We start from the raw sequence: 20609 nt of genomic DNA, 5'->3' as shown, positions 1-20609 counted from the left end.
ACCTTAAAAGGAAATAACTGCAAAGTATGACAGAGGTGCTCGCATGTCTTATCTCGCTACAGAGTTTGGAAAGGCAAAATATTTTCTCATTTATTTCATGTCTTTGCGGTTTTAAAGTTGTTATTTGTGGTTTAGCATTATGAAAGTATTTATACAAGTTTATACAGGCAGTCATCTGGGGGTCTGGAATGGATCAATCCAATTTATATTATTTCTCATGGAAAAAACTGATTCAGTTTTCGACCAAATCAGTTCTCGGACAGCCTCCTGGAACAGATTAAGTTTGAGAACCGAGTTTCCACTGTATTCTCCTACTGCATGATTCTCCTACTGCATGATTCTCCTACTGCATGATTCTCCTACTGCGTGATTCTCCTACTGCGTGATTCTCCTACTGCATGATTCCCCAAGCAAGTGCCATGAAGCTTGATTTCTCAAGCCACTTCACGTGTAGGTTCATGACAATGCAGCATCATTCCTCGAGATTCATTCCGTACCTGGTAGTACTTGATGGCCTTGGTCAGAGGTTCCACATTCACTGTCTCGTCCAGCTGGTCTTTGTGCAGCAGGTCGATGAGAAAATCCAGGCTGCGCTCATGAACACTCATCTCCGGGTAAAGCGTGCCCACCTTCTTATACACCTCCACGCTGCACTGGTTCAGAGCTCTGAGACAAGCACACGCCAACACACACCTTCAGACTCACGCCTTGGTGCAGCGTGGCTGGGCAGCATCGGATTTTGCGATTGTAACGGGAAATGGAGAAGCCGAGGGCGAAAACACCCACAGGGTCGGGACGTTAGAGGTATCGTGTACAAAATTCCAGGCCCGCATGTCGACAGGCTGCACAGGAGACCGGAAGGACGTACTGCTCGTATTTATGCAAGGTGGCCTGCAGAAGGCTGAGAGAGTAGACCAGGCCGGCGGCGAAGCTCAGCTGCTCCCCCACTGCGCCACGCATCCCAGTGCGAGCCACGCAGTTCTCGTTCAGGTTAAACTTCTCCTGCGCCTGCTTGCTGATCAGCTCCGCCTGCGCAGACATACAGGCACGCAAAGCTGCCACTCTGGGAACTGGGCAACGGCATACGGCGGCTACGAAGTGACCAAACCGCCGCGGCGCCCCGTCTTCGGTCCGACACCGACGCCTCACCTTGCAGATGAGCCGCGGGATGAGCAGCAGGACGAGGATGCAGTCGTGGTCTCCGCCATGCCGCAGGAAGGAATCTGGCATGAAGGAGGTGAGCAGGGACACCTGTCTGCTGGCTTGGATCACCTCCATCTTCCTAAGCTCCATTTCGATAGCCTACCATGACCGGGGTGACGCAAACACAGAGGCAGCTAATCAGATACTTATTGGCATCTAATATAAACTGCAGGACCAGAGATTCATAAATACCCAGCATTCCTGAGATATAGACCAGTGGTTCTATGTGTTTCACTGTTGATATGCAAGCTCCCTCTAGTGGTACGTGGAAGTATCTTGTTTCATGACATTGGTCATAATTGTGGTGGGCGAAAAGATATTTATGAGGCGTAAAAAGTTTGAGTGTGACTGATATCGACTGTAGACTGTGTTCCTATACAAAGAACATGATCTTGAGTTCCTGTCAGTACTGGCCACATTTATGGGGGGGGGGGGGGGGACAGATTCACCTTTGCATAGGCCTTGGTTTCTGCGAACTTGATCTTGAAATCAAACATCTCAACGGGCGGCTGCTGCTGCTGCTCCACTGAGGCCTCCTGCTGATTCATCAGCTCCCTGTTTACCTCCTGCAGAAGTGCAGGAGAAAAGGAGGGGGAGGAGAATTAGACGAAATGAGTCATCGTGCAGCTTTTTGCTGGACCGACAAGAAGATCTGTTCATAACCTACTCAGCTACTTCAGTGCACCTCCAGAACAAAACAGGCATTAACATAAGAACACAGCCAATTGGTAAATTACTTCAAATGGCTGTAACATTGATCTCGAAGCATGTCTAATATACAAACTAAATTCATTTGAAATGCTATAAATAGGTTTCATATAAAATATCTTTTAGGTATTTTATCTGTATCTTCATGTTTGGTGTAAAAGTATATTATGTCTGTCACGGTGCGTCAGCTTTCTAACCCTCTCCTACAATCACCCCAGAATTTGCAACGACCATCCATGCAGCCACGTATTTGTAGACTCGGCAACTAACGCTCCACCTTTGGGTAATCAATATCTCAAGTTATTTAACTAAGGAAATTAACTAATGAATTTAGCTGGTGGTGAAATGTAACGGATTCATGGAATTGCTGGGGTGCCCCCGGGGGGGGGGGGGGGGGGGGGGGCACGGCGTACGACACGGTATCAGCAACTCATCTCTGAACAGAATAAATTGTTGTTCGTTTTACTCTTAATTTGCATATATTCTAATATTACATTGTGCCGTAATACACCCTTTACCCATTTAGCCACCACCTCAGTTAGCAATAATTTGCAAATATGAGTGCAATAAAAAAAACATCATTTACAAACAATGCACGCTTTTACAACCAAATTTTGCAGCCCCAAAAAAAAATGCACACCAGAGTGAGAGTGGCACTGGCATAACTGTACGAGAACTTTATCTATACCAGACAGTGGTCTTCACACCCCAGAGCACAGTTGCGGTCACACCTATACCCTGATTTTCACTAAGTAACCATTCCGCTTACTGACCTGGGGTTTCCTAAAAGTTTCTGTTGGCAAATTACATAGTTAGAACTGTGTAGTTGCATAGTTCCAACTATATAAGTTGCTAATGGTTTTAGCAGCTATGCTTTTGGGAAACGTAACCCGTTCATTGGACCAGAACTTGGTCACTAAACAAGAAGAGGACATATATACTTGCTACACAGATACACAGTGCTACACATTTTCTTTGACAGCCTAATCATTTTGTACAGTGCAGGTATAATGCAGGGAACACCTATGAAATCCTGGCCCTTTGAATCTGCTATGCCCCTCTGACGCCCCCATGTGGAACCCACCTGCAGGTGCGCGGTTAGCTCCCGGTATTTCTGTATGGTCTGCTGGAAGTCAGCAACGGTCTCCTGGGCCGCCTCCACTCTCTTTTCTGCCTCCCGCACCTGCGCCACACCCAGGTCCAGCTGCTCCCGCAGCTCCAGCTCCGTCTCCCGAGCGTTTTCCTGCAGCTCGTCGTTCATCTCATTAATGGCCTCCTGTAAAACAGAGAGGAGAGGCGGTGCGGCTCAGCCACCGAGGGCAGGGCTAACCCAAAAGCAGATGCTACTACTGAACCAAGTTCTGGGCCGGGAAAAAAAATGTGCCAACCATTAGCAGACTTAATGGTAACGTGCTGTGTGATTTCTAGCTAAATGTGTAAGACGGGAACTGTCCTTCATGATGGGATTTAGGGCTGGAAGGAGAAATTCTGAAACAAGAACTCGAATTATTGGTGTGTTTTCAGTCACTAGTAGGTTTTGCCGCATTGTAATCCAACCAAAAACAGATATAAAGCTCAATTATTTAAAGCAACTTATCATCCATTCATCATCCAGCCACTTACTGCCAGCAACATCAATACACCCATGTAACAACACATGTACAATATATGTAATAATTATGTAAGAATACTGCGATAAATAATTACTCAACAAAATGCAACTAATTTTCACTTTATTATGTAGCTGCACGCACATGTTGTAATAATCAGTCACATTTTGTAATAGCTTGAACGCAATATGTAATAAATATCCCTGCATTTTATAATAAATTATTACATATTGTGGTGGTTATAAAATGCAGGAGTTGCACTTTTTAATGACAAAAATGTAATACTGTGTATTATGTAATAAACATCCAAAATGGATATCTTCATTGGCACTTTGTCGAGTTATTACATAAGGTGTTGTTATTACACAATGTGTTGTTACAATCCATCTGTCAATTATAATTTCTTAGATTCTGCAATGGAATTTCTGAGCAAAATAATGAAGGGGAGGAGGGTAATCACTCACCAAGTCAGTGACTGTCTCCCGTAACTCCCGCACTTTCTCCTCCAGGTCCAAGTTCCTCTCTGTCAAGGTCTCCACCATCTCCTCTGCCCCCAAGGCGGCGTCTACCTGTTCCAGTGACCGCATAACGAACGCTAAGACCGAATGTAAAAAAAACCCTCAAAGGACCGGTTTAAAATCTTTGACTCAGAAAGTGAACGTTATCCCTGGTACCACAATTTTTTTGTGCATTTTTACTAATGACATTTATTTATTCTTTGTTGTGTTTTCACAACTAAAAGTCAAAAGGCTCCTCCTGCTCTTTCTGACAGTTTAGTACACATTTCACTGTAGTGGACGCCAAAAACAATCAACAGTAAGTCATCGAGTAATCGTAGCAAGAGCACAAGAAGGTAACATTCAGGGAGTGAACCCCCCATTTACTACTCACCCCAGCAGTGCTCAGTCTCCCTAAAAAATGAGCAATTCAGGTACTGCACTGCACTCTTTTTGCTATATTTCTACAATATTTAATAACTTTTCTATATTACACAATCAGAGCTGCAGCCAGGACTTATAAAATTCCAAAGTGTTCCTAGGTGTGCCTGTAATGGGTTGTGGTTAATGGAGTTGCAGAAAAAAACACAGAGGACTTGATCTTGGTGTCCTCAGTGGTAGGTACGGCAATGTACATAATTATACATAATATTTTCCTCTATTTTTCTTCTTTTTCTCTGTAAAGCACCTTGAATTCCCACCATGTATAGAACGTGATACATGAATAATTTTGTCCTGTGTTACCCCCATATTCACATTCAAATTTAAAATGAACTCCAAGTTCAGCAGGAATACTAACATCGTATAACCCATGTTTCAATATCAGATGGATGGGTAACAAGGTGTGAAAAGAGACTGAAAAAAATGTATTGGACCAAGTAAAATGCATGTGTTTAATAAATTATATGAATACACAAAATATATATTTATAAGAAATTTTAAGACAATTGTTCATTAAATATAAAGGCTAGACTATTCAGCATGAGCCTTGGATCGAACCTGTTCCTTCAGCTCATCAATGGTCCTCTCAGCCTGCTTCATCTCCTCTAGCAGCTTCTCTCTCTGCTGCCGTAGCGTCTCCAGCTCAGAGTTTTTCTTCTCCATCTGCTTCTGTAGCTTCACATGCTCCTGTTTTTCTGAAGCTGACAGATCTCGCATCCTATATATGGCCCAATGACAGCACTACGATTACTCAGTTCCTCTGTATATACACCTTGCACAGGTGCATACATGAGGGTCTGTGCTTTAGTTAGGTAGACAAGGGGGTATAATGAACTCATAGCCATATGAAGGCATAACTGTGGCAGGGAAAGTCTTGATGAACTAGGTTGCTAGTATCAGAACCCATGAACATGACCAGGAAGCAGCAAAGAGAAGGCCAAGATCACAGAGCTGCCTGTTCACCTGACCAAAGCCTCCTTCAGTCTGCTGTTCTGCTCCTCCAGCTGCTTCACGTGGTAGCTGGACGCTGCTCCATCAGAGCCTATAGGGCGCACAGCGTTACATCAGAATCGCAGCTATCATATGCATCATCGCGTCTTTCAAAATCGAGGAAAAACTCAATCGCTCAATCAATCAATCAATCAATCAAATCACTGACTCAATCAAATCACTCGGTTACTCACTATCCATTGATCACTACCCATCATCACTTTATATAATCATCCATTCGTCCATCATCCACACTGAATTACTAAATAGACAAGTGAAAAAACAGAACTTGATATAATGGCTGACATTCCATTTAACAATAACCTTGCTGTCTCTCTATAGTCTCTGAGACTTTACAGTATGACGACAAACTTCAACACGACAGAATAAATTAAATAGGCTTGAATGTTTATTCTGTATGTTGATTAAAATGCTTCGCTGAGAGATTTGTTATGATAAACTGCACCTTGGCACAATATTTAGCGGGTCCTGCTGATGGAAGCCGGTAGGGAAACATACTCACCTTTCTCCTCTATCTCATGCTTGAGAATTTCAAGGTCCATGGTGAGCTCCTCCACCTTCTCCTTCAGGGAGTCCACCTCCTGCTGCAGCGACTCCGCCCGCTCCTCTGCCATCTCCTTGTCCAGCGTGGCCATCTCGATAGCATCTGCCGTGTCGGACATTTCCTCCATGTAGCGGTCCTTAGCCTCTAGGGCCTCTTTTGCCTCCTGAAGTGGGAGAAGGGAGCGCATCAGTCGAGGAACCATATTCTCCAGCATTAAATGTAATGTACAAACGCTCACGATGTTCAGATACCGTGTGGTTAAGCATTAGAAGGGGTAAGATATGTAATCTAAGGGATGGTGAATGTGGTGTGATGTTTGATGCCAGGCATGGTATGCAGTGAGAATCATCACAACCTAATCCGAAACAATGACACTCTACCAAAAAGTGTGCTTTTTTAAGTTAAAGGGGAGAGTCTGCCCTTGCTGAAGGAATTTAGGTGCCTGTGGCACTTGTGCACAAGCGATAAGAGATTCGCGCATAGACCAGTTTGTTCACTGCAGTTTTGTCAGCACTGAAGAAGTCCATGGTGTTGAAGTGACATCTAAGCTGGCATGGGAGTCTCTATCCTCACTAATGGCCATGAACAAGCGGCCAAAATCAAGTCTCTTCCAGGGAAGCTGCACCCCCTGACAAGCGGAGGGACCTTAAAATATTGAAGGTGCTCTTTCAGATCAGAAGGATATAAGCGTTGCTGATTTGGGACATATTGTACTAATGTCTTCTGGCTGTGGCTCTCAAAGGAGCCGAAGAAGGCAAGACTCATTGGGAAGCAGGGCTGGGCGAGATATCCGTAAAATATCATACTGTCATTATGAACATTCATATTGTTATCACGTTGAATATTTTGAGTGTCGTGATATAGACTAAACACTTATCTTGCATAATTAACAATTAAAATGCAATATTTTTACACAAAAAACATCAAGGTGTGTTATACCTATTACATGCTAAATAACTATTAGTAAAAAACTTTGGTCATCATCAATATCAGAATCTGCATGTAAGTTTTAGAATATTATTATAAATATCAATATTTGATAAGGCTTCTTTTTTAATTGACTGACTTTAATTGATTGACTCCTTGTTAATTTTCTAGGTTTGCTGTTTGAAGTTCTGCATGGGCCAAGTTTACAGGATATTCATTAAGAACCAGCACCATACCCCTGTCAGGACACTTAGTTTTTGGTGTCATGAGAATATGGGCTCCGGTATAATGGTGTGAAAACACGCATCGTTAAAGGAGAACCAGCCGAGATTAAAACGTTACGGTAAATGAGTAAAGTCTATGCGAAGAAATGAAGTGTAATTATGCAAAATGAAAGAAATGTGCTCTTTCGCATTCGGTATGTCATTGTCCTTTTACACGGTAGAGATAAATGTACTTGTTTATTACCTAATGTAATCCAGTTATTGTGAGAAAGTGACCAATGTAACACCGATAGTGTGAGAAAGTGATGTCCCCGATTCATTTTAAATCTCTTAACCACGCATATACATAAATGTGAAATATTTAAGGAAGTTCAACAAACTCCATAAGTAACATGTCTTTTCAGTTGGTAAACTGGGAATGCATGTACAAACCCATCCATTCATCCATCCATTTTCTCAAACTGCTTGTCTATTTTCAGGGTCGCGAGGGGTCTGGAGCCTATCCCTATGGGTGCAAGGCAGGGACCAACCCAGGATGGGCCGCGAACCCCATTGCAGGCAAGTAAAAATCAATAATTAGGAAATTATTTTCATTTCTAGTACAAGGAAGTAATAAAAACAGAAAACACTGTTAGAAATGGTGTCTAATCTTGTGGGTTTCTGCAGAGCTCTGAGAAGCACAGCTGAGGGAGCCGACGAGAGGCAGGAGGGGGAATCAGGGCTCGCTACCTTTCTGGCCTCCTTAAGCTGCTTCTGTAGCTCGGCCTGCTGCTCCTGCATCTTGCTCTTCCACTCCTGCAGCTGCTCCAGCTGGATCTTGTACTTCTCCAGCTCCTTCAGCTTAGCCTTGTCCTCATTGCGCTTCATACGCAGGGTCTCCAGCTTCTCCTCCAGGTCCTTCACCTGAGCCCTGAGTGCCTCCTCCTCCTGGGAGAGGAAGAGAGGGAGACGGTGAAAGCAAGAGAGGCAAGGGAATGAGAGGAGGAGAAAGAAAGGGAGGGGCAACAAAGGCATGGTGCCACTTTACAATAAGGCTACCCTTATAAAGGGTTTATGAATGGTTTATAAGCAGGTTATTAATTAGGTTATAACACTTTGCAAATTATAAATAGACAATTTTAAACAAGTTATAACACTGTTTTCTTTTTATTAATGAGTTATTACCATTTACAATTAACAAAAGGGAGCCTTATTGTAAAGTGGTACCAAAAGCAATGTGAGATGTCATTGCCATTCCTCTATCTCAGTCCCCTCCTCTTTGTTCAGCATCATGCCCCTTCACCCTAACTCAAAAGGAGATGGTAAAATGGGAGGAGCTTAAGATAGCACAGCACCAGACACCATGCAAACCATGATCAAACCTGCTATACTGTCTGCAGTATGGATGCTTAGCAGTTACTTAGCAGTAAGTTAGCCTAAAGTATGACCATAATGATAGGAGTCAGTGGACCTTGGCTTTGTGTTGCTGATGGAATTTGGCCCTGAGAGAAAAAGAGATGGTAGCCCCTGGTTAAGCCTATTTCCAGCCAGTTACATTATCAGTATAATCTGGGCTAAAGTGTGGAAATAATTTACAGCATGGAGTAATTCCTCTGAAAACATAACTTTTCTGATCAGCAGGTTGGGGACAGGTACTAGGGGCAGGGGGTGGTGGTAGCAGGTGACAGCAGGTTAGGGCATGCCTTACCTCGCTGGGGACTGGGCGGGGCATGCCTTACCTCGCTGGGGATTGGGCGGGGCATGCCTTACCTCGCTGGGGATTGGGCGGGGCATGCCTTACCTCGCTGGGGACTGGGCGGGGCATGCCTTACCTCGCTGGGGACTGGGAGGGGCATGCCTTACCTCGCTTGGGACTGGGCGGGGCATGCCTTACCTCGCTGGGGACTGGGAGGGGCATGCCTTACCTCGCTTGGGACTGGGCGGGGCATGCCTTACCTCGCTTGGGACTGGGAGGGGCATGCCTTACCTCGCTGGGGACTGGGCGGGGCATGCCTTACCTCGCTGGGGACTGGGAGGGGCATGCCTTACCTCGCTGGGGACTGGGAGGGGCATGCCTTACCTCGCTGGGGACTGGGAGGGGCATGCCTTACCTCGCTGGGGACTGGGAGGGGCATGCCTTACCTCGCTTGGGACTGGGCGGGGCATGCCTTACCTCGCTGGGGACTGGGAGGGGCATGCCTTACCTCGCTGGGGACTGGGCGGGGCATGCCTTACCTTGCTGGGGACTGGGCGGGGCATGCCTTACCTCGCTGGGGACTGGGAGGGGCATGCCTTACCTCGCTGGGGACTGGGAGGGGCATGCCTTACCTCGCTGGGGACTGGGAGGGGCATGCCTTACCTCGCTGGGGACTGGGAGGGGCATGCCTTACCTCGCTGGGGACTGGGCGGGGCATGCCTTACCTTGCTGGGGACTGGGCGGGGCATGCCTTACCTCGCTGGGGACTGGGCGGGGCATGCCTTACCTCGCTGGGGACTGGGCAGGGCATGCCTTACCTCGCTGGGGACTGGACGGGGCATGCCTTACCTTGCTGGGGACTGGGCGGGGCATGCCTTACCTCGCTGGGGACTGGACGGGGCATGCCTTACCTCGCTGGGGACTGGGCGGGGCATGCCTTACCTCGCTGGGGACTGGGCGGGGCATGCCTTACCTCGCTGGGGATTGGGCGGGGCATGCCTTACCTCGCTGGGGACTGGGCGGGGCATGCCTTACCTCGCTGGGGACTGGGAGGGGCATGCCTTACCTCGCTTGGGACTGGGCGGGGCATGCCTTACCTTGCTGGGGACTGGGCGGGGCATGCCTTACCTCGCTGGGGACTGGGAGGGGCATGCCTTACCTCGCTTGGGACTGGGCGGGGCATGCCTTACCTCGCTGGGGACTGGGAGGGGCATTCCTTACTTTGCTGGGGACTGGGCGGGGCATGCCTTACCTCGCTGGGGACTGGGCAGGGCATGCCTTACCTCGCTGGGGACTGGACGGGGCATGCCTTACCTTGCTGGGGACTGGACGGGGCATGCCTTACCTTGCTGGGGACTGGACGGGGCATGCCTTAGCTTGCTGGGGACTGGACGGGGCATGCCTTACCTTGCTGGGGACAGGTACGGGCGGGGCCCCGGGTGACAGCAGGTTGCCGCTGGGTGATGGGATGACAGGTGCTGCCAGAGGAGTTTGAGCGGGGGTGCTGGGCTCGCTGCTGCTCATTTCCCCAGCAGAGGCGGAGGCTGACCCCGAGGGGCCCGCCTTGGATGCCGTGGAGCCAGTGGGCCGGCTGGGCTGCTGGGTGGGATTATTCATGTGAACATACAAGACACACATGGCTGACAAGCACTGCTTCACTGTAACCCATATATCCTGCCTGCAACAAAGCCCATCTGAAACAAACTCCTCATGAAAAGGCAACAAATCCTGAAACACATTTCATTTAGTGTTAAATATTCACAGGAAATGCTAAATTTAAAACAGACGGCAACACACCTGCAGGGAGAGAGGCTCCAGCGCTACATTTGTTGCCGAATAACCCTCTAATCCTACAGCATTAACCAATACACCCAGTAAATTTAACATCGTTAAAACTGTTACTTGTGAAACATCTAAATCTACACAATACAAACCTTGACCAACATGGGACATCTTCAAGTTCACAATGCCCTTTATCTTCCACCAAGTGTGGTGCTACAAGGTAACAGATAAAGGCTTTACAGTAGAAGCAGTGTCCCTGCTAAGGTTTGGAGGTAAAAATGGGCAGTTAAGAAGGACTGTAGCCACCCCACCTCCAGGTGTGATAGCGAGGCTCTGACTGCATATTGTTAGAAGTGTCCCCTCTCCCACTGTGACCACAGCTTAATGAGTGACTGTGAAAATATCCTGAATGTCTAAAGATCATGTGATTTCTGTGTGGGTCACTGCTGCAGCTCTACACATGGGCTTGGTGAACAGGGTTACGTTTCCCAAAAGCTGGAACCATATGTCAACAGCTATATGCAGTGCAGACTAGGTAATCCATCCAAAGTAGGTTGGGGCCTGGCCAGTGCTTGGATGGAAGACCAACTAGGAAAGCTGGGTTGCTGCTGGAAGAGGCATTGGTGTGGCCAACAGGAGGACCCCGTCCTGTGGTCAGTGTGGATCCCAGTGCCCCCATTGCAGTGATGGGGACACTGCTGTAAAAATGGTGTCGTCCTTCAGATGAGATGTAAAACCGAGGCCATGCCTCTCTTAGGTCATAAATTTTTTGAAAGAGTAGGGGAGGTACCCCGATGTCCCGACTAAGACTGCCCACTGTGGGCCTTCAAAACTGGCCTCCTGTTCATCTTCTATATCTAATTGGTGAATTATCTCCTGCCTCTTCACCACCTCAGCTACTGTGTGGTGAGCATACTGGAGCAGAATGGCTGCCATCGCATTATCTAGGTGGGTGCTTCACCCGCAGTGCTGGTGGTTGAAGTGGCTCAGCGTTGGTTCTGTAAATTGCTCTGGGTGTCTTTAAAAGTGCTATATAAATATAACATTCATTCATATGTAAGTGGCTAGCGGGAGTTTTCGGGAAATGCACTGCAGATCTGCGTCTGACTGCAGTGCGCCCAGAACGGAGGGGCCCATCAGCTTTTGCTGCGGTATTTACAGGCATCTGTGATCGATAACTTCTGCTCCAGCCGAATCGTGCGTCGTGATCCATTAACCACATGGTGATACGCACAGCACAGCATTCTGCTCTCTAAACACTAGGAATGTATCAGTACAGCAGCAGTTTCAAATTTATTGTCTGGTGCCTTGTTTTATTTCAACATATTCCCTGACTTCATTATTGCAATCTCCTTAATTGACTGAACAGTCAGAATAGTTGCCCTCAGTAACCTTACCAATAGTTTTCCCTTAGTAAGTAACACTGGATGTGTTTAAAAATTCAAAGATGTACACACGTTTGAAGGATATGTTACCATGTGATGAAAACCACGTGTTTATTCATCATTTATGGAAATAACAATGGGATAACGATGTGCAATTATGAACAAAACAAAGAAGTTGCCTTGAATCACAGCATCGCAATCTGTGACCAAAGATCAGGCAAATAAACCACGTGTCACTGGGCTGGAGCCCATCTTCCCCCAAAATAATCCCCTACGCTGGGTATGGAGCTCACCTTGGTGCGCCTGGTGGTGGTCTGCAGGAAAATAGGAGGGTTTGTGTCGAACAGAGTCACAGGGAGGAGAGGTTAGGCACACAGACAAAGAGGCAGGTTGGCAGGCAGGCAGACGCACAGACGGACGGAGAAGCAGAGGGGAAGTGGGCCAGTCGCAGGAGAGATGCCGTGGAGCGGAAGGAGAAGAACATAGTCGGGGTTAACAAAACCAGACCTTAACCACGAAAAGCCCCAAAGAACTGAAAGACCATCACAATAATGTATTAACTAAAGAAGGGCTCATTTACACACAAAAGTACTGGTTATCTGAGCTACTCATTGCAGCGCCGGACTTCTGATTCTCTTCGTTTCACAGTTTCTCATTCTCCGTTTGTCTGTCCTCTCATAAACAGGCGATACAGAAAAGCCCCAAGCTGCCTGCACCAACCGCCCATTATTCCTGCAGAGCTTCTCCACAGTCAAACCTATCAGCTATCAGATATCAATTCTAAACTAAACCATCAGTCCCAAAGGCAAGTGAGGGGGACAGAAATGGCTGGACAGCTAACAGGGAACATTCCCAGAACTTAAGTAAACGTTATGGGAAGGTCTTCGCAAAGTTGGCAGAGAACATTTTACTGTAACGTTATTGTTTATTTCCACATTTCACACAAGGTTCTATCAATGTCAGCATGATAAAATTACTTGAACATCCTTTTAACATAACTAATACTGCATTATAATAAAACTATTTTATGAAAAAGTGTGATATGTGTATACTGTGAAAGCATCAACCAGCCTCAAACCCATGACCTTTGAGGTGTAAAGCAACAGTGCTACCCACTTCTGTATGATGCTCTAAAGCTACTTATATATCATTACTCTTAAACTGTAGTAGTTACTACTACCACTAGTACAGGGATAACATCAAGAAAACTGGAGACTTTGAACTGTTCCATAACATAATTGTAACATATGATAACTGTTACCAGAACAAAAAATTGTTAGCGGGGTGGATCAAATACTACTTTTTACAGATGCTATTGCCCTGAAGACCTACCATTGTCACTGGAGCTGGGCTGGTGTAGCATATGCTGATAAGAACAACGACTGGTACGAAAAGCATCTGCTAATGGCTTCATTGTGTTTACAGCGACAGCAGCCTCCAAGTACAGAGGGAATAGAACATTCTCCTGATGTGATACCACTGCCTATCCAAGTCTACTACACTACCTTTACTAAAATACTAAAATAAAATAGTCAATTTGTGCTAGGTAGGATATTAGCTAACATTTACATATTAATTAAAAACTTCTGTGTTATATGTTAACCAACTTATGAATTGATATATATCAAAAATCGGTTTCTCCTTATGGGTTTCAGTGTTATTTGAGGTCTTCAGAAATGCTGATATGGCTCACAGTTCCTAATAAATTACACCAACACGAGAAATTACGTTTCCTTGAGGTAAAATTCCTAATTTCCGAATAGCATAAGCTACAGTGTTGATTAACTCTAAGGAGTTTAAATATTTGAGATTTCCAAATGGTCTTTCCAAATTTTACAAAATACGAGAGAAAATGTCTCATTTGGTGAAACCTACCGTATGAGGAAAAGAACCATATTTGCATAGCTGGATTTTCATATTCTTTGACTTTTTTATTCTTTTAATAATTTCCATACTCAAAACTTCCAACACTTTCTCTAAAAAACATTGTTGCCTCTTCAGTTCAAGACACTAATTAAATTACTCCTAGGGCATTCAGTATAAATTTCCTTCATACTTTATAGTGACAACAAATTAGAGATGACAGGCATTGTGACTAATAGTGAAATATTAAATTATATTTTTGACTTCAAATACTCAAATATTGTTAGGTGACTTCAAAGTCGGGAATATTTAAACGATCGGAAGGTAAATAAATGATTGACTTCACACCAAAATCATGCTGTAAATAAGACCGATGCTTTTGTGTTCGTAAACGATTCATGCTATCGAGAAGGTGTAGCTACTGTGGCTGCAGCCTGCAGAAGTTCACCGACTCTCCCGCTGACACTTGAAGTATCTTGTTCAGCAGGTCAATCACATAACTGACAAGGGTTGCATGCCAGTGAAAATGACAACTGAATACATAACACAAACATATCACTACAAAAGCAAATTAACGGCAAATATAAAATATATGACAAAAAAAAACACAACAGTGAGGATGTTACAACAAGAAAGCACTGGAAAAAAAAAAATCAAACCTATGAGCCAATAGCTGCCCCTCCCCATCCATGCAAAAACCCAGCAGTAGCAGGATAATTCGCAAACCGAAAAGGCAAAGGCACCCCAATGTGTTCACGCAACACAGACTGGTACCACTGACTCTAAGCACCACTGGGACCAAACGAATGATGGAGAGATGACAAATCAGCTGTGGTAGAATTAAAAAGAAGAGTAACTAGTACCTTCCGTGGCGCGGGCGTCTGTCTCATCATATTTGCAAAAAAGGAGAGATGCAGGTAGAGATAAAACAGAGACCTTCAGTCACAATCACATTGAGCGGGCGAGAGAGAGACAGATAGATGAAAGGCAGCAGGAAGACGCTAGTAATCCCGGAACAATGCGTGCTTAGCGTAAGGCATGGCGCCGGCTGATTAGCTAAGAAGTGATGCTGCTGGCGAATTCCCAAGGGAAATCCGCTCCGCCGCCGCCGTCCAATCGCGGGCTATTGTCTGTCCTCTCGCACCAACACCTTCTGTTTTCTCTCTAGAAAGCTACCATCTTGCACTGCCTTTCCGCAGGCCCCCTTCCCTGCACCTGCTCACAGAGAAACCCCCGCCCCCCCCCCCCCCAACAGTCTGCTGTGATTCTCCAACCGTTGCCCTAGAAGGCCATTACATCACCGCCTCCCCCCCTCCCATCTTCTCCCCAGACAGAAATAAAGACAGAGAGTGAGAGAGCGAGAGAGACAGTGAGAGAGGAACGGAGACAGAGAAAGGATTGCACTAGCTATTGATTCATGCAGAATAAAGCATTGTGGGGGGGGGGGGGGGGGGGCGGGGGGAGAGCTGGCAGGATTGCAAGTCCCCGTAGTATCCTAGCAACACACCTCTTCCCGCGACTAATCAGAACGGGCTACAAGAGCTTGCCAATAGCAAAAGATAGGTCACGGGACTTAATTTGAGTACCTGAGTACTCGTATAAATCTCTTTGTGGGTGCACATAGATTTATGTGCCTGCATGAGTGCATAACTATCTAAGAGTGTTGTGTTGCATTTACCTTTGTCTTTATGTGAGGATAGCTAGGCAGAGGGGGCAGCCCGGGGGGCAGCCCGGGGGGCAGCCAGAATTGCAGTGATTTTTCTTTTCTAAGCCCACAGATACATGTAACATGTGGTGCAGCAATACGTGGCTGTCAGGCACAAGACATCAACAGCCTTCACATAATGCCGACGCCCATACTCCAAACCTTGCCCTTTAACAAAAGTCATCCTGACAGAGTGTTTATTTAAAGCATGAAACACCTGTAGGAATTACATCTGGACATGACAACTGGAAGGAAGCGGATGACTGTCCCAGACTGTCGCTGGCAGACACCGTATCAATGTAGCTCGATAAACTAAAATGACTTTGAACAAAAACCGCAACATCATGATTAAAGTTTTACTGAGTATTTCCTGTACACTTTCTCACATCTTTTCCACAGCGATAAAATGGTATCTAACTAAATACAACCTTATGAGAGTAGAGACACGATGTTCAAATTCATTGATGCTTCCCTCCCGTCAAACCATTTTCCTTTTCTCCTATTTTACCTTGATTAACATACAGCTCAAGGTAGCAGTGAACAGCGGAAGCAGGGAATCTGAAGACTTTGAGAGAGAACTTTTATGCCACAAAAGCCAAATGTATATGGTCATTGTACATGTATACAATGAAAAACTGACATATCATCTGCTCAGACAAAGAGGAGGCCATGGGAAAAGATCGCATGGGCAGTTTTATTTCCAATGGAAAGGACACACTTTTCATACAACTGCAGGGACAGACCACTACAGGATTCAGGACAGCAATAATCATGTCTAGAAAGCCGAAAAAGGATTAAAAATCTGTGGCAGTTGGTTAGCAGAAAAGTATATTGGTCGCACACATTTCATTTTTCATCGATTTAAAAGTTTTTAAATGGATCAGAAGCTACCTGCTGCCTCACAGCTGGAATATTTTGCACTGCGTGTCAAAATCCATCCATTCATCCATTGTCTGTACCCGCTTTTCCGGAGTCTATCCTGGATGCTATGGGGGAAAGGTAGAGAAGAACGTAGGGCGGGGCACCAACCCACTGCAGGACGCATCAAAAAAAAAAATCCCAAATTTTGAAACGAGAGATACATAAAGGAGATTCGGAGAAAACCAAGTCTTAAAACTTTTCTGCATATCCCTGGGAAGCACCAATAAACAGAAAATAAAAATGAAACTGACCTCTACCACTACTATACTTTTTGTGTTCGTCGGCAGAAGGTGGAAAATCGAGCCCTGCTACAAAGTGAGCAGCATCTGGCCAGGCCACACAGCTCCCGGTGGACAGACAGTGGTTCGGGAGATGGCTCAAGTTGCGGAATTAACCACATCAGCAGAGCAAGAAAGCAACGTTGAGGTAGTGCAGGAAAAATACCGCTGCGGCAGGACACAGCCTGGATCCCGCTGACATGAGGCTTACAGAGATGCCCGCATGAAGGTCGGGGCCCTTACTTTGCATGCCAACCTGCTGATGATAAATTCTGTCAATGAAGAATCCCCCTATAGGAAACCAAACCCTAAATCTGTAACATGACCTCCATCTCTACAATGCCCAGTGCTATTATGGCCAAGCAATATAGCCCATGATATCATACATGGATCACGTAGCAGCTGACTGCCTGTATTATCTGTCTAATCAATAATCTATGTCAGTGGTTCTCGTTTTTGGGGGCCTCGAGAAGGTCCTGGTTCTAACGCTCTCCCAGCTCCCAGTAAGGTTGAAAAACACTGCAATCGTGATTTGGGAAAAAATGTATTACTTCTTAATTACCACTAATCTGCCTTCTATGAAGCCCACCAAGTCTCAACATTATTTTATATGCACAAGGTAAAAAATGCATTACAATAGAATTACTTTGTGCACACAAGAAATTAGCCAAACTTTAAAGCAACCGACACCAAACCTCCTCCTGAAGATATACTTTCAGTATTTCCATTGTGCAATAAATGACCACTTAATGTTGTGCACTGTCCCATAATGAACCGTTTTAAGCAGGAGTGCCCTATACTTGGATTGCGATCTACTGGTCAATCGCAAAGGTAGAGTGGGTAGATCGCATGGTATAAAAGAGAGAGGATGGATGAGACGTTCAACCGCACCAGCTGTCGCAAAATTCCAGTGAGCAACCGAGTCGCCTCAAATTTACTTCTACTAAACTTAAGAGAGGGTATAAAAATGAATGGGGGAGCAGGACCAAGTAAGAAGCCATAAACCGACCACTTCCATATGGAATGGAAGGAGGAGTTTTTGTTTTCACAATGTTATATTCGAAGTGCGTTTGCTTCATCTGTCAGTCTGCCATTGCTATTCCGGAGAAGGGAAATGTGGAGCGGCGTTTTCGGACTGTTCATAAAAACTACGACATTAACTTCCCTCCAAAAAGCGAGCTGAGAAAGAGAAAGGTGAAGGAACTAAAATCCCAGTTCAATTCAAAAATTCTTTATTTATCTCAAAGGGAAATTATTATTATTAATAATAATAATAATAATAATAATAATAATAATAATAATAATAATAATAAAGAATACTCTGTATATCTATAAATAAAAATATGTTTTGCATTTTTGTAGTAGGTAGATCATTTTGAGGTCATTTATAAGTAGTTTGCAAGCTGAAAAAGTCTGGGCACCCCTTATTTTGTTTTAGAGTTATTAGCCCATTTATTTATTCCAATGTACACTGAATGTATAGATTGTAACTACAAATAATTATATATGGGAAAAAAAATCTGAAAATCCAAAAGGTGTGCATTGTTCCCCACAGTCAAAGCATATTGTGTTAGATGTATCTGTCGCATGTTGCTTTAGAGTTATTATAACAGTTATTACACCCTTTGTGGTATGAATGAGCAGTCTGACAGTAAATTAATGTGAAGTGCACATGCAAACATTGAAAAATGTATTAAAGTTTGCCAGTAAAGAATCTGCAAATGGAAGAGATGTCCAAGAGTTGCCATTAACTCAATAGGCTTAATCGATGTCTCATTACAACTGAAATATCCTATTTTTATAGCCATCACAAAAATTTCTGCCTGTGCATCGGACATCACAAATTTGAGATTAAAAACCACCAAGCTTGCCACATCTAGAAAATTGAATATAGAACATGAGGCAAACTTTACCTTAATGTAGCATGAATGTAAGACATTCCAAGATTGAAGTACAATTTTATGAGTGGTACTCATCGCTCCATGTTCACAGAAATGTGCTCAATACCCTGTTTATCCATCCATCCATCCATCCATCCATCCTCTGACACTTATCCAGGGTAGGTCGCGGTGGCAGCAGTCTAATCTTATTATCTTAATATTATATTGAGCACTCAAGATATTATCCTGTTCACACAAGATAAAAAAAAAAAACATTTTACGGGACTGTGAGCTTTGTAGCTTTTCAGTTTTGTTTTATAAAACGTTAAGGACAAAATGAAGCCAACGAACTGACCAATAGCTGCTGACTAGTAGCTTTTTCAGTGTTAAAGCTGACGAACAGATGAAAGAGGAATAAGAGAGATACCTGATTTTCATCTAGGTATGACATGTTGTACATGCTTCTATTGGTCTTTTGGCACCTGTGCTGTTCTGGGCTGCCAGTTCATAGCAGACCATCTGTTTATCCGCATAATTCATGTCAACCTTGTCTCACAAGCCATCGGTTGAATTTCTTTGGGTGATGGACTGTTCCACATACACACAGAACACTACTGAGGTTGAAAGGCACTTAAATCCCACAAGCACGATCCATGGCCCCAGGCCAGTAAAATAATTTAATCACCTGCAAAATCAGGTGGATTCCTCTAGACAGCTGATAATAAGTAAAGGAACCATAATATTTAATACATGCAATGTATAACATAAAATAATAAGAATATTGTGCCGTACCTCATCTCACAAAGCCTTAGTGAGGCTTTTTACACTCCTGAGGGACCTGGAGCCATGACCACTTGCAATTAAGATCTACTCAATATTCAAACATTCATATACATTCTACATATCAAAACATGCATCCCTGACAGAATATTACTTCCTAGCGGTAAATGAGACGATGCACTTTTGGGCCCTAAAAAAATTCAAAGAGTCAGATTCCTAGCCGGAGTGACGAGCAGCAAAATTCACACAAGTGCAGGCAAAGCAAAAGGGGGATTCAGACTCCAAAAGAGACCAAGATGTTCCCTCGTCTGATCAGAAGCATTTCAATAGCCAAGCATGATACGTAGAAGTTAAAACACTTTATTTCCCACTTTATTTTCATGAGGATTACTGAACTTGAATGCAGATAACACACCATGCCATCGTGAGCAGTAAACTAAGCAGGAACTGTTCAACTGGCTAATATTTCTGTGTGTATTTTCTTAGCCTGTTGTAATATGGCTGCGGCATCTGACTTCACAGCAAAACTCTGGAGACCTGCTTTTATCTCCAATCTCTAGTAGACACCATGTTTGGTATATCTAGCGGGGTTGGGGCCATTCCAGAATGCATCGATCAATTCCAGTGCAACTCAGGAAACTGGAGCTGGGATTGGAAAAAAAAAACTACAAATTGGAGTTAAATTTGAATTTCAGGGAGATTTAAGTTCCAACTCCAGTTCCATTTCCTGATTTGGGAATGCATTCCGGAATGGCCCCAACCTTGATATCTAGCATACCTGCCTAGGACTATAAAGAGGTGAAATATTCTTAACGTTATCCACCAACAGCACTGAAATTTCAATGCTCTGGTTCAGAATAATCATAAGTCACACAGGTCCGTTGTGTGGTTCACTGGGTGAGGATGCTGTGCTCGTGATCATGAGGTCACTGGCTCAAATCCCATCCTTGGCAGAGTGACTACACTGTTGAGCCTCTAAGCAAAGGTTCTTAACCCCCAGTGGCTCCAGGGACTGGCTGACCCTAATCTGTCAAATCTATATTGCATGGCATGAAATAGCCTGCTAAAGGTGCCCAATCTCTACACCTAAATGCAGGGAATGGTCAGCTGACCCTAACAGTGTGGTGGGTGAAACTACGGACCAATTAAAAGAAAATCCCGTTGCATCTACATTC

The 20609-nt window shown here is 44.6% G+C and overlaps 1 protein-coding gene and 1 long non-coding RNA gene across 18 annotated transcripts in view; both read right to left on the bottom strand.

The window, feature by feature from the left end:
• The window catches only part of dctn1b (dynactin 1b), a 71764-nt gene that overhangs the window by 15345 nt on the left and 35810 nt on the right, over positions 1–20609 (bottom strand). For 6 of the 17 annotated variants that reach the window (XM_048995651.1, XM_048995639.1, XM_048995646.1 and 3 more), the window contains 13 exons: positions 14734–14751; positions 12301–12321; positions 10248–10439; positions 7895–8092; positions 5973–6177; positions 5423–5501; positions 5018–5177; positions 3986–4090; positions 2996–3187; positions 1653–1769; positions 1150–1302; positions 869–1029; positions 498–666 (listed from right to left, as the gene is read on the bottom strand). In XM_048995651.1, the coding sequence (XP_048851608.1) occupies positions 498–666; positions 869–1029; positions 1150–1302; positions 1653–1769; positions 2996–3187; positions 3986–4090; positions 5018–5177; positions 5423–5501; positions 5973–6177; positions 7895–8092; positions 10248–10439; positions 12301–12321; positions 14734–14751 (1770 nt within the window). The remainder of the gene's footprint in view (positions 1–497; positions 667–868; positions 1030–1149; positions 1303–1652; positions 1770–2995; positions 3188–3985; positions 4091–5017; positions 5178–5422; positions 5502–5972; positions 6178–7894; positions 8093–10247; positions 10440–12300; positions 12322–14733; positions 14752–20609) is intronic. The other 11 variants (XM_048995643.1, XM_048995649.1, XM_048995657.1 and 8 more) reach the window with 6 other exon arrangements.
• LOC125720352 (uncharacterized) lies at positions 8106–10009 on the bottom strand. The gene is made up of 4 exons (XR_007385425.1): positions 9969–10009; positions 9163–9348; positions 9008–9131; positions 8106–8852 (listed from the first exon to the last, which is right to left on the bottom strand). It is a non-coding gene; the product is annotated as an uncharacterized LOC125720352 (long non-coding RNA).

The sequence above is a fragment of the Brienomyrus brachyistius genome, chromosome 25, assembly GCF_023856365.1.
Source record: "Brienomyrus brachyistius isolate T26 chromosome 25, BBRACH_0.4, whole genome shotgun sequence".
NCBI lineage: Eukaryota > Metazoa > Chordata > Actinopteri > Osteoglossiformes > Mormyridae > Brienomyrus > Brienomyrus brachyistius.
The sequence above is the reverse complement of the archived record's forward strand: the minus strand, read 5'-3'. Positions and strand labels throughout refer to the sequence as shown.